This window comes from Chenopodium album, chromosome 2 (genome assembly GCF_948465745.1).
Source record: "Chenopodium album chromosome 2, dcCheAlbu1.1, whole genome shotgun sequence".
Lineage (NCBI taxonomy): Eukaryota > Viridiplantae > Streptophyta > Magnoliopsida > Caryophyllales > Amaranthaceae > Chenopodium > Chenopodium album.
In genome coordinates this window covers 20,611,047-20,625,803 of record NC_137835.1, presented here as the reverse complement: position 1 = coordinate 20,625,803, position 14,757 = coordinate 20,611,047, and the positions used below count along the sequence as shown (strand labels likewise).

At 35.9% G+C, this 14,757-nt stretch overlaps 1 protein-coding gene across 1 annotated transcript in view; it reads right to left on the bottom strand.

Annotated features, from left to right (window-relative positions):
* LOC145584302 (protein GOS9-like) overlaps positions 1 to 10,728 on the bottom strand; it is a 48,412-nt gene extending 37,684 nt beyond the window's left edge. Inside the window, exons 1-2 of the mRNA XM_081641173.1 lie at positions 9,974 to 10,728; positions 9,513 to 9,779 (exon numbers count right to left, since the gene is read on the bottom strand). Of these exons, the coding sequence (XP_081497299.1) occupies positions 9,513 to 9,779; positions 9,974 to 10,174 (468 nt within the window). The 5' untranslated portion in view covers positions 10,175 to 10,728. The remainder of the gene's footprint in view (positions 1 to 9,512; positions 9,780 to 9,973) is intronic.
* Between the last annotated feature and the right edge of the window lie 4,029 nt (positions 10,729 to 14,757).

The window sequence follows — 14,757 nt, the reverse complement described above, 5'->3', positions numbered from 1 at the left end:
TCGAGCAGCCTTGAAGCCTCGAGTAGCTTTCTCATTCACATCGTCACAAGTCTTCGGGCCACGTCATCTTCTATCGTCCACTAATAATTCAACTTATGTAATTTATATTTTCTTACTTCTTTTCTTTAATTATTTTTAGATTAGTTTTAGGATAATATAAATACTCAAGGGATATTATTTTTCCCTTAGGCCTTTTTATACTTTTTATTTTTACGTTTGTTTTAGTTTTTCTCTTGAACCCTAGTTTCTCATGGCATCTCCATGGATTCTTCCATGGATGATTCTTGGGTTTATTATTTCAATTCATTGAGGTAATTTTATTTCTTTATTTTAATTATGCTTTCTTTATTAGATTTAGCTTTAATTATTTATTTCATGTTTGGGTAGTTAAATTTCTAGGGTTTGGGAATCCATGTTTATATTATGAATCTTGATTGATAATTTTAATATTTTGATTATTGATTTCTCTAATTGATAGTGTTTTATTGTTAATCTTGCAACCTGATCAATTGTATGATTAATTCATGTTAATAAGAGTTTGAATTGAAAGATCTTACTTTTAGAGGCTTACCTACAATTAGCAATTCTGATTATGTTAGCGACCGAACTACATATGTTGAATTGAGAGCGTTAAGACCCGACTGTAGGCTTAGCAATTGCTCTAGATAATTGATTGATTGAATTGTGATTGATATTTGATATATTTAGAACTATAAACATGGTGAACCATAGCCCTAGGTTTTTTTATTAATTATTTTTTTTCCCTCTTTTAATTTAGACTATATTTTCATCCCAATTTCGCGACATAGTTTAGTTTCTCCATACCTTGAAAGCTAGATTGAATAGTCATCTCTCTGTGGATTCGACCCTACTTACCCTACTACATTGTTAGTTGGTTTTGTTAGGAATTTATTTTTGACAGGTGTACGACAGCCTATCAGTTCCTTACCGTGAACTTCCGGATGGGTCTCCGGCTTGTTCTCCTCCCCAGTGGTTGCCGCACCGCCTGCAACCTTAGGTGGCTCGCCACCCATCGATGCCGTAGAGGCTTCCGGTGCTTTCTGCTGTTCTGAGCTTTCACTCAGTTTCTTCAGAACAGCAGGGGATTTTCCCCCAGTCGTTGGACGACCGGATTAGGCAGAACTTTGCTTCTGGGGGGGATCCTTCCTTGCGGCTTTGGCAGCCGGAGCCTTCTTCAGATCATCTCCCTGCCCTTTGAGAAGCTTGGAGAATGATCGAGGGATTCTCTTGGCGGACTCCTGAGAAAGAAGCAAAATATAAGTATACCCAACCGGTATATATAAAAAAAAATGCAAACAAAAAGTCAGGCGGTCTTACCCCGCCTTTCTTCGTATCTTTAGCCTCGACGGCTGCCTTTTTGACAAGGGCCGCCTCCTTGCGCAGTTGCGCCGCAGATTTAGCAGGAGTCTTATCCTGGTCAACCATCCTCAGGGCTTCTTCTGCAAAAACAAGAATTTTAAAGTTAGAAAGAATCAAGGCAAGTTTGCAATAAGAATAAAATGACAATCATTCCGGATGAGAAGTATTCTACCCCTGGGAAACATCGTACTCAGTCCGCAGGCGGACAAGAAGCACTCATCTTTGAAGAAGTCCGGATGGGGGATCCAGTTCTTGGGAACTATGATGTGAGTCCCATCCCCCATGGGCTCAGTTGTTGTCTCAAAAAATCCCGGCTCCATGATTTGCTCCCGGGCTTTAGTAGATAGTGTCGGGAGAGGGCATTTACGTCCAAGAAGAGCCGACTCAGTATTGTACCGGCGCAGTGTCCGGTTGTGTCTTAGGGTTGGAGAGGAAATCAAATAGAACTTGTCCTTCCACCCGGACCATTTGGACACTTTGTCCAAAGTCATGAAGTATTGGGGCAAGGTAGTCAGTGTATACCATGCCCCATGGCCGCCTGGAGCCTTGCTCAAGTAGTGCATGTGAGCGAAGGCGGAGAAACTGGGGTTCAAGTTTTGGAATTCGCAGGCGGCGATGTAACTTAATATGTTCACCCACGAGTTAGGGGTGAGCTGCCAAACCCCCAGATCATACCCCTTGAGGATTTTCCTAATCCCGGGGTGGAGGGGGAACCGGAGGCCGGCTTCTATAACCGCCTCATAGCAGATGAAGTAGTCATCTGCATGGTCAATGTCGTCCCCCCAGGCCATCACAGCATTAGCCGGAGGGACAATAACTTCCCAACCCCTTCCAAATGGATGTTTCTCTTTAAAAGCCCTGAACCCGCTATTAAGAAGGGCAATGTTACTCGGCAGCATCCGGGTTCTTTTGGGGTTGGGATGGTCAGCAACTTTGGGCGGCTACTGATAGTCAGCCGCAAAATCTCCCTGGACAGAGCCGGAGGATTCCGCTCTTGATCCCTGGCCGGCTTCAGCGTCGCCGGCTTCATTTGAGGAGGCGGCTCCTTCGCCGTCCACTTCTCTTACTCCAGAGCTCCCGGAGGTAGAGGGAGCCTCTTCTCTCAGATCCACTCTCCTCCCAATTCCTCGGATCCCCTTCCGGGAAAACCTCATCGGCTAGCACTCTCATGGTGCGCCGGTTTTTAGACCGCTTGGCCGTTTGTTTCGTTCTGGCCATTGTGTCCTGCACAGACACAGAGAGGGAGGAATTTGGAGATGAGCATATTGGTTCTGACAGTCCAGAAGAGGCACCCCCTGTTCTAGACTCAGTCGTTCGGCTGAGTGTCCTAGGCAGTGCCGAGTGGGTGGATTGGGAACTCATTTATATTTTCTATTTTCTAAAAGAAGCCGGGCATACAGGCGGAAAAAATGGTATGTAAATTGAAGGGGAGAAAAGCTAAAATGGTACAGGCAGTTACCTTGCTTTGACTTTGGAAAATCTGAAAACTGCTTCAGCCGGTGAACCGGGTGATGTACTACTAGCACTCGGAAGCTTGAAACTTGCTGTTATGCAGGCGGGAGCAGAGGAAACTCTCTCTAGAAATCTCTCTCTTTCTCTCTCTAAAAAGTCAATATGAACGTAAGGTGTGAAAAGGAGGGGGGGTAACTTTCTATTTATAGAAAGTAAAAGCGGGGGGAAAATTTTGATTTGAAATTCAAAATTTTACCCGTTACTGTTCACCTATGAAAGGTGGACACGTGTCACAGGCCCCACGTGACATGCACGTGCGACCTGTGAGGGGCAAATGTTTAGGGTATTTTTACCCTAGACACGTGGACCAATGAGAGGTTGCCACGTGTCAAGCTCAGGATGGCCCATGTGGCTCAACATCCTCTTGACACGTGGGCTAATGAGAGGTTGCCACGTGTCAAGCTCAGGATGGTCCATGTGGCTCAACATCCTCTTGACACTTAGCGCCCTCAGATATGTTTCTGAAATGGCGGCTTTCAAAGGCCCAAACCCCTAGGAGCACCGTAAAACGGCGCAGCCCACTAGAATCTAGGTCAAGTGACCTAGGTAGGGGCACATTTTCCAACGACCCTATAAATAGGGAGATATTTCCCCATTTTGGGGACACACATTGAATCATTTATTATACCCTTATTCTCTTACATCAGAGAAAGACCTGAGCTTGGAATCCGAGCAGATACCCACCTAAATTTCCGTTCTCTTTATTCCGTTTCAAGTTACTGACTTGATCGTCGGAGGCGGAGCTCCAACCACCCGGAGTCTCCGTTGTTTTGCAGGTACAGCTCAGCCGGATCAGACTTCGTGACGTAACTCTCCCAAGGGACAAAAACACCCAAAACAAAATCAATAAGCATCAACATGACTAATAAGCAAAGAAGAAAAATCAAAGCAAATAAGCAAAATCAAAAACAAAGGTAAAGAGAAAGAGTAAGAGATTGCTCATTAATTGAAGATGAAGGTCTACAAAGGATTGAACAAAACTCCTTCTTCAAAATCCAAGTTCATCAATGAAGAAAACCACACTCTCTCTCTCTACCAATGAAGACTAATAGTGTTTCCCTCTCTAGATTAAGCTAAAATGTAGAAAAATTAAAACTAAGTTAATCCAATCCTCAAAACGTTCTAAGATGGGACTTATATAGTCCGTACAGAGCCAGCTGATAAAAGGAGAGGTCCGACCGAACAAATGGGAAGGTTCGGCCGGACTACAGGGTAGGTTCGGCCGGACTACAGGGTAGGTTCGGCCGGACCATGGGTAGGTTCGGCCACTCCTGCAAAACTGCCAATTTTCATCTTGCCCCTGCCTCAACGTTCGGCCGAACCATTGAGCAGGTTCGGCCACACCTTCAGGAGGTTCGGCCGAACCTCTTCTGAATCATGCTTCCTCTAGCTTCTCTTGAGCTTAGCTTCCTCCTCTTAAAAATCCCGATGGTTCCTACAAAGCATAAGCATGAAAATCACAATAAGAACAAAGCGGGAAGACTAAGAAAAGGGAGGATAAAGGAGAAAGAAAAGAGGAAGCAAAACTAAGTAAAAATGCTTAGAAAAAGGGCCAAACAAGTGCAAATGAGGGGAGAATCCTTAGAGAAAAAGGATAAAAGAGTGGCATAAATGCCACTCATCACCTACTTACCTATGTGTTTGAAATTTTTGGTAACTCCTTTACTAATAAAGAACCCCTGCCCATCAAAAACAGTGAATACATGCAGCCTATTTTTCTTGAAAACCATAAGATGAAGGTTGTGGATGGATGTTTTGAAGTTGTGCAGGAGGAAAAGGAGAGAAGGCCAAAGGAAGTAGGAGCACCATTTGAGGGGGAAGAAGAGAGGGCTACGAGGATAGTTGAGGGAGTGGTGCAAGATATTCAGGAAAATGAAGTGGAAGAGGAAAAGCAGGTGGAAGAGGTCACTGAAACAGAGGGAAGGAAGAAGAGGAAAAGTTTGAGGTTGATGAATAAAAAGGAGACCCCTGCACCTATCTGCATTGATATCACTGGGTGCAGGATGATTTGTAGAAAATCACCATCTCTCCTATTTCGGGCAAGTATGCATCTGCAGGAACAGGTTTTGCAGCGTTCAGTTCCCCTCCAAAGGTTCCCAGCGAAGATGTGAAGGAGTTGAAGGATACGCTCCTTAAGGTGCTGAAGGAACAAGAGCAGTCAAAGTTGAAGATGGAGGAATTGAAGAAGAGTGTGCTCACTCTGGATCGATGTTGATGTCAAGAAGCTGGTCACGAGCACTGAACAAGGGAGACAGTCTATTGTCAAGGACATAGTGTCTCAAATTAGCAAGAAGCTGGAGGATCTTGTTGTTGATGATGGCCAGAGCATTGCTTCCTAACCTGTTTTACCTTGCAACCTTTATATGTTGATGAAACTCTTATTTTATTTGCTTTTGGGAACAATTTTTTATTTTGGTCTGTAATATTTTGGGCACTTTTTAAAATTCCTTTTGGTAAACTTGCAAATTTGGTACATTTGGCCGATGTTTTAAATCGATTTTGGATGATTAATGTCTATGTATATTCTGCCTATATGCTTTGTGAATGTTTTCTCTCTATGCATCCTTCTTGTCTTAACACTAGACCACTTGATGGTGCTGTGTTATGGTATACTATATGCTTGTATGTTGGTTTTTGATAATTCCAAAAGGGGGAAAAGATGCAAACTATCAAGAAAACTTAATCATTCTATGGTCTCTGTTCGAAATCTTCACAAGCTGCCTAATCTCTACAAGCAGGTATAATGTATAAACAAGTTTTTCAAGTTTTTCCTTAAGTTGTTTATTTCAGCATTGTTTTCATTTTCTTAGCATTAGTTCCCTTTCTACATTGTAATTTGTTTTTGCATTTTCTTTCTTTTAAAATAAGTTGGATTATCTCTGTTTCCTTGTAAGTAAGTTTGGTTTGTTTGTCATCATCAAAAAGGGGGAATATTGTTGGACTTAATGATTTTGATGATGACACAACCTCACTTGCTTACAGACTAATAAGAGCTTGATTGTTTAAGGGTGTGATCAGATGCAATGACTAGGAGAATTAAGTGTCGTGCAAAGATATCATGAGGAACAGGAAAGCCACAAACAGAGTTATTAATAAAGAAGAGTTCCTGTGAAGGAACTGATGCTTCAGAAATGAAGACTTGAGAAGAGAAGGTTCCCCTCAGGGAATAGAAGCTTCAGAGAAGAAGCCTCACCAGAGAAGAGAAGTTCTTTCCAAGGAACAGGAGCCTCAGAGTAGAAGCTTCATCGGAGACATGAAGACTAAAATATATTTTTATATTCTAGGATTTATGTAAGTATAAGATATTAAATTGCACTCGAAAAAGCTCTGTGGAATTGGTCTAAAAAGATAAAATTGTGCATACTAGTTTTTAGGAAAGTGGTTAAGTCTTTAACGTTTATCTTTTTCTTAACCAAAAAGATTTTTTTTTTTATTTCTAATTTTCGAAAATATCTTTTGAAAAATAAAATCTCCATGTTTTCCAAAACTTGCGGCCTACTTCCCATGTTCTTCTTCGAGACATGGTCTTGCACATTGAGGAGTTCATGCTTCCTTAAATTAAGGGACATGATCTTCTTAGTGGGTTGGAGTAGTGGTGTAATGGTGTTGCCGCACAAAGATGATTTTACAATGCGTTTATTACTCTATAAATAGCTCATAATTTCTGTTGGAAAATCTCACCCTTGCTCACATAAGTTTTCTAGCTTTTAATTCGAGTCAAGTGTCAATTCCACATAAGTAATATAGAGTGTTCTTATGTTCTTATACTAGAGTTTTATTTTTCTTTCGAGTTGTAATTTGGGGAATGGGAAAGTTTGAGTGAACTTCTGTGTATGAGAAAGAGAAGTGAGAAAGAGAAGAGAAAGAATAGAGAAAGAGTAGAGAGAAGAGAGAAGTGAGAAGAGAGAAAGAGAAGAGAAGAGTAACAAGTTGGGTGACTTGTTTCTCGGGGTTTTAAGTTCGTTGAGAAACTTGAAGTTTGAGTCTTTAGTTTTTAATAGGACCATTTTCCCTATTCTAGTGAAGATTCTTTTCCCAAAATCCCAAGTGGTCGTGGTTTTTCTCCTTGTTAGGGCCAAGGAGTTTTCCACGTAAAAATCTCTCTTGCATCTTTTAGTTCCTTCAGTTTATCTTTCTATTCCTTTAGCTTACTTAGTTTTAATTCCGCAAAAAGTTTGGCTAAACTCTTATACTAAAATTCACCCCCCCCTTCTTGTAGTATTCATTGTAACAACAGAAGCCTAGTGTTGGCAACCCCTAGTCAATGAGCCAATCCCCAATTGTTAAAGTGTGCTATGATTATGCATGATGCAATGTTGCTTGTTTGATTTTTACTTTTGTAAAAAAGGAAGATATTATGCATTCGAGTCTCGCTCTCTAACTAGAGATTATCCAAGTTAGTTCTCGTTACAACCCATAGGCAACCTAGTGTTGGAAACCTTGGATCATAACTAAGAACTAATCTTGTAACCTCTAAGTCCCAAGTGGAGTTGCCACTGTAAGGAGGGTGTTCCCATCGTAGGGGATCCTTCCTTAGATGCCCATGGCCCTTTAAAAGCCTAGGACTTTACACTTGTTAGGGTGTATTAGGATTTGATTCCTGACTGTTTGGGAGACCTTGAATTAGAAATGATACTCTCATCACGCTTTTTTGTAAGAAACAAGTAGGAGTCGCCAATGAGTTTTGGGAAAACTCATAAACCTCGTTCATGTCTTTCTCCCATGTGGAGTTCATGGGATAATTAGCACAAATTGTAAGTTTACCCATGCCCAAATTGTTCTACATAAACTAGAAATGAGTTCGGGAGCGAGGGTACTAAGATAACATTCCCTTTAGAGGGGAATCGCTATCTAAGCCCTGGTACGACCTCTACTAGCTCTTCCTTTTTCACAATTTCATTACCAAACAATATATGCAACGTGATACCTAAAAACTAAGTTAGTTGATTTTATTTACAAGCGTCAATCACGTAGGAATTACATTGCAAAAGTCGTTATTCTTATTTAATCAATATTCGTGAAAAGAACAAAATAAACAATATTCGCCTTGTCTTAAGTGATAAAACAACATTTAATTATCAAATTCTATTCTTGATTAACAAAACAATATTATGTGAATTAATTAATTAAAAGTTTGTTTAAAGTGATCAATCAACACTATTTATTCAATTAAAGTTATTTAAACAATAAAAGAAAAGTGATTTATCTAAGTGCTCAGGAAACTAACCATTCTTATTTATATACTTAGATCTCCGTCTTGGATGTTTATGGACCTTCTTCCTTCTTTGTACCTCCAAGGGCTTCAATGGATTCAATTAGGGTTGAAGAGTAGTTGGGAAGAATTGAAAGAGGAAAAAGTAGTATGATAATAAGAGGGTTTGAGAGAGATTAGGGTTTTCAAAATTAGGGGTTTAGAATTCTGATTTTTCTTTCCATTTAGAGCTGAATGAAGACCCCTATTTATAGGCGTAGGAATCTAACTGTAATTGTTTTTAAGTTTTTTTTAAAAGTAATTTTCGGATCGGATCGGATATCCGATTTTTCAAATTTCGTGATCCGAATCCGATCCAAAAATTTTCTGATATCCGATTCGAATTATCCGAAATGTAAAAAATCGGATCGGGTATCCGAATTTTCGGATCGGATCAGTCGGATCGCGGAACAGGTCAATCAGATCGAATTTTTTGCCCACCCCTAGGAATAAGGTGGTTTTCAGAGAAGGAGAAGGGAGGAAGTGGTGGAGTCGGCAGTTTTGATGGGGTCTGGGCTGGGGGTTGCGGCAGTTGGGTTTAGGATGTCGGCAGCTAGCTTTGGGCTATCGGAGGCTAGCTTTGGTGGTTCCAGTGGTGGGCTGGGATGGGTTAGGGTTTAGGGTTTTTTTTCTTTTTTTTTTAACTTTTCTTTATTAAACAAATCACTGAATGACACGTTTTGACAGTGAGCCCCGCTAGCAATTCCATTTAAGAATCCGTTAGGTGGTGGTGAAATCAAATTTTTTGATTTTTTTGTGGTGTTATAATAAAAGTTTGAGATTTTATGGTGTTACAATCCATTTTTTTTGTGAAATTTAATGTGTTATTTTTTAATTTTTCAAAATAAATTTTATATATTAATAAAAAAAATCGAGACAAATGTAACATTCTACCTGACTATATTTTTTCTTAGTTATAAGTCATCAAAGCTGATCAAAGTGGAGTTCATGAATAGTATATAAGTCAAAGCGTTCCATATTATAAGAGAACAGAGGGAGTATATTACAAAAGAGGGGAAAAGATAAAAGGGATCTTTGCCGTCAAATAGCTATGAGATTTTATCACATGACCTTTAAAACATGAGACCAAAACCTTACCACTAAGATAAGAGCCATACATGATTATTACTTTGTCCGTTTTTTTAGTTACTTAAATTAGATGCATCACTTTCCTTTTAAACTAATAAATCATATATCTCTATATCTCTCCTACCAAATTGATTGCTCTGTTTATTTTTTCTCTTTTCTTTACTCCAAAAATTGTGTAGGAGTCCATGATAACAAAAGTGATACAAATAAAAAAAAAATACAAACTAAGATTACTTTAAAAAGTTGAAATATGCAAATTAAACTTGGAAAATGGTCTAACCTTATTAAAACAAACACCAATTGATTGAAGATAGTTGCCATCATGTCTTCCATAAATTTCAACGATAGTGCCATCATCCCCTCCGGAATCTGGAGTTGAAAAACTGCAACTATGTCTAACATCTCTTTCTAGTCCGTATGGTCCGTATCCACCCTCACATAAGTTGGTGTGTATTCTTAACGACGCGATTACAAGATCATAGCTGTGCGCATAAATCCCACATCTGCCGCTTATTCGTGTTATATATTCATCAGGCTTCAGAGTAATCTGCACATCATATAACCATAATGAATGGATTTATATAAGCTAATTAAGTTGATTGATGATAAGGATGAAAACTTGAGACTAATTGAAGGAAATATTCTTTCTCAATATATGTTAAAATAACTCAATAGACTAAGACCAAGTATATCATTCTTCTGAATCATGCGTATATTATTGTAGCTGTACTTAGTACTTACCTTGGAACAGGCTCCGCCTCGGCCGCCAAACAATTTAGCAGTGGTTCTTCCATTACTATCTTCAAGTAAGAACCCAATTGAATCAACAATGAAACCGTAGTGAATAATAATTTCTTTGATACGCGCCCTTTCTTCAAGTATTACATTCCAATTTGGTGGACTATTGGAGCCAAATGACCCGTGCTTCTCAATTGCTTGCATCTTAAAGAACCTTATTACTAGATCGACGAAATACAGCTCGTCGTACACTCTTTACTCGTAAGGCTGATAACAAGAATTTAATAGACAAGAAACTATATGTATATTTTCAAATGTATATGCAGGTAAGATTTATACAAGCTAAATGATTAACATTAACATATTACGAAGTATATCATTGGGAAAAAAGCAAACTATAACCCCGTCAGATTTCAATGTCTAGTTAGAATGGAATCTAAACTTCATATCAATTTTTAACTGTTTGGTTTAATACAATTATACTCTCTCTGACCTTTTTTTTCTATTTTTTTTTTTTTTGTTTTTTCACAATTGTTATACTAATTAAAGGCAAACACTAACTTTGATATGTGCTAGCCACGCGGTGTGGTCAACTAGCATGGGATTGCTCGGTTAGGGTTAGAAAGGTTACCTTGTTATGGTTATAGGGGTTACACTTAAAGAAAACCCCATTTAACCTTCCTAATTAATTTTTCCCTAGAATAATATAACCTCTAAGTAAATAATGCACAAAAAACTACAATATAATTTATAAGAAATTAATCACATACTAATGGTTGTTGATTCCTTAGATGTTAATTTTCTAGATTTAATTCCAGCTTAGCAATTAGACAGTACAATTACAAGTATATTACCGCATCTCTCTTTCTATTCCAACACATATATATATTTTTTCTTTTTAAAATTAATATTTTTTCAATTGCTATTTAAAATTTTCAAATTGCTATTTAAATTAAAGTAATTTTGTCATTTTGTATTTGCACAAAACCCGGGACATTTCTCGGAACACAAACTATTTAATAATTAAAGTTGGAAAATTGTTGACCATAGATTGTAAAATTGTTGAGTGAAGTTGGTAATATACTATATACCAATTATTGTTGATAGAAAGTTGTGAAATTGTTGATTGAAGTTGTGAAATAGGTAGTAAATTGGTTGATTTAAGTTGTGAAATTGTTCATTGAAGTTGTAAAATTGTTAAATTGTAAATTACTTAATGGGCATTGGGTAAATGATCGATGTGAAATAGTATATGTTAATATGGATATATTTTGGCTTTTTTATTTTTGTAGTATTTTTGGAAATTAAAATTGCGTGTCAAAAACATACAAAAATCATCTTATTCCTCCTCAAATTCAATTCTAATTGATGAGCCACCTTAAAATGAACCTCCATCATCTCAAATTGACATGTATTGTGTACACTCAACTTATTTTGAATTATGATACTTGATTTTACTATATATTTTGAAATTCCGAACCCTTAAGAGCAAATCCCTGGGTTCGCCACTGTTATCAATGTATGTTTTATCAACGACATCCGTTTTACCAACGCTTTTGGTTGTTGGTGGAAGAATCACCTACAATTTTAGTGGTTGTCGGCGTTTCTTGACCACTGTCGGAGCCAACAATGGTCGCCGACCATCAGTGTTGGTACACCATTACGGCTATTGGTGGGGGAATCACCTACAAACACACTATCTAAAAACAAGAACAATATTTTGGATCTCCAAAATAGAATAACAGGATTTATATTATGGGATGGAGGGAGTAAATTTTATTTATAGCCAATTAAATAAAAGATTATAAATTCTTTTAGAATTAAATAATGGCCACACAACCAAAATTGGTGAATGAAACTTTACAGTTTAAATTAATTAAAAAGAAAATGTTATATTCTTAGATTACCAAAGTTGGTGATGAGATTTTACAAAGTATTATCTTTTGATATTAGAGATTTTATCTAAATACAAAACGAATGAGAGAAAATTCACAATTTATTCTAAAATAAAATTATTAAAAGATATATTGCATAGAGCACTGTCAAATTTCAAACCAAAACTGTTTAACTGTCCGAAGCCAACTAACCAAAATGAGAACCGAACTGATTAAAAACCGATTTTTTTCACTTGGTATATCATTGGTCTTTCAACAAATTTACTCATTTTTATTTATATATATTTTCACTTTATTTTATTTTATTTTTAATTTACCCTTTATATCGTGTAACCTTTCAACCTTAGTTTTCTCAATACTAGGGATTCCAAGACGCGCGATGCGCAAGGTATAACTAGCCCTTTGAGAAGAATTATTACAAATATTCTTTATGGATTATGCATGTTTATATAATATTTTATTAAGATTATTTGCATATATTGACGATAAATAATGTGTTGGATAGATGTTGTGTATTTGTGCAATTTTCTAAACATTAGTTGAACTACTTTGATTTAGTGATTAACAGGTAAAAATATATCAAGTTCAATGTAGAAATATAAATGTCTAATAAGGTATAAATAGGAAAATTAATATAAAAAAGAAATAGAGAGAGTAAAAGATGGATTTAAATATTGAAATAAACATAACTTTTTAAATCAAATCAAGGATATAAGAGACAATTATAAGATACTAGATGAAGCCCGTTCGATGCACAATTTGTTTGAATTTTTAAATTTTTTTTATGTATGCACTAAAATTTGTTATTTATTTATATAAAATTCATAATATCAAAAGATAATATTTTATATTTTATTAATTTAAACTTAAAAATCTCATTCGCCAATTTCGCTTACATGGCATTTGAATTATTTAATTTTAAAAGAAATTAATAATCTCTTATTTTATTGGTTAGAATTAAAATTTATAATCCTACGTAGCGCGTTAAGAAAATTAAAGTAAATCCTACATGGCTCTCTAAAAACTCGGGGTAAATATGTAAAAGAACATTTTTATGGATATAAATGTCTTGCACTATTCATAACAGTTTTCTTAAATTTTTTATAAGGTAAGGAAGGATACTTTTTAATACAAATATACATTTTTACATTATTTATATTACTTTTTTAAGTAAAGATTCATTCATAAATAAAAAGTCATACAGTAATTAATTTACAAGAGATTTTCATGTAATAAATATATACCTGACAATTGAATCAAATAAAAACATCATTTCAACACTTCGATTGTTGTTTCAAGTTGTACATTCTTCCCACCCTCTTTCATATCAATATGATTTATAACCTTTTTCAACCGGGGGTCCGAAGATGAACCAATTTTTTGATGTATTATAAATCTTTTCTCATGAAACAATTTTACGACAATCCATCAAGCAAATTAAAGAAAAAAAAAATCATCTCTCTCAAAAGAGAGAAGACAAACCCGATCTTTCGAAAAAAAACAAAACTTTATATTTGGAGAGAAAAATGTTCTCCTAAGAAAGAGTTATGATAAACCTAAAAAACAAACAAAAACAAAGATATATATAATCGCACAATAAAAACAAAGATTGGGATTTTTCATTGGTAAAAATCGATGGAAACCCCTCTAAATTTCAACAATAGAAACTAGGGTTTTGGGGAGATGAGAGAAGGGTTAGGATTTTTTAGTTTTTGCTATCCTTATTTTTGTTTGATATTTGTCTATTATCTCCATTACTTACTCTTAAAACAACTTGGCTTTTCAAATATTTTTATTAAATTATGTTTTCATAACAAAACCTGTTCACTTCACCTTTAAAAAAAAATAATCTGTGAAAATAATAAAATAATTTCATTTCAGTAAATAAAAATAATAAGAAGTAATTTCAATTTAGTAAATATCAAATTTAAACAAGAAATATAACTGAGAATCAATAAAAATAATTTTTTTTGTTTAGCCAAAAAAAAAAAAAAATTGAAATGAACATGGCTTAACACAGTTAATAAGTAGTCTTTGTTAAACAATTGGTTGTCATATCCTTAGGTTTATAACAATGCTTCCTCCTTTTGGGAGAAACTTAATTTTCTTCTTCGAAAAAAAGGGTTTTCGATCGCCTCGGAAAGACAAAGGTTTTTCAACTCCTTCGAAATACAAGGTTTATCTCCTCTTTTCGGAGAGAATATTCTTAGGTTTGAATCCATAATATTAGATCTATTGGGTTGTTGTGAAATTAATTCATTAGCGAAAAATCATACGAGATCGCAAGGGTTATCAAGCTTTTGAATAAAGTCGAATGTCTCAGAAGGAAAACGTTCCTCAGGACTACAAAAGATCGTTACATTGTCTCTCCAACAAGGCTGTATTTTCCAGCGATATGAGCGGGAGATGTTTCATAATACAAGAGTTACTCGATGATCGTACTCTTATAAGGAAATTTTTATTTGATTCAATATCTAATGTTTTTTTAAAGTCAAATGTATTTTGTAGATGTTGTATAATTTTTTTATTAATGAAATTTTAAAAAAAAAAAAAAAAAAAAAAAAAAAAAAAAAAAAAAAAAAAAAAAGTGATTGTAAAATGGTAAAAATGAACGCATTATTGCACGCTAAGTCGCTAACTACCATGACTAATGATAATTCTGACAGCTTACATTAATCAAAACAAATAAGACATTGACAACTAATCTTATAAATATAAACAAAGGATTACTCATGTGAGATGTGAACATGTTCCATTGTTTTGTTTGGCTGACATTTTTTTTTTCAATGACGTTGACAGATTCCTAGAAAAACATAGTTATACGATGACTTTGACCTTGTCAACTTTACTCCATTATTTGTTTTCTGTTAGGCAAGGTATATTCTCTGTTAG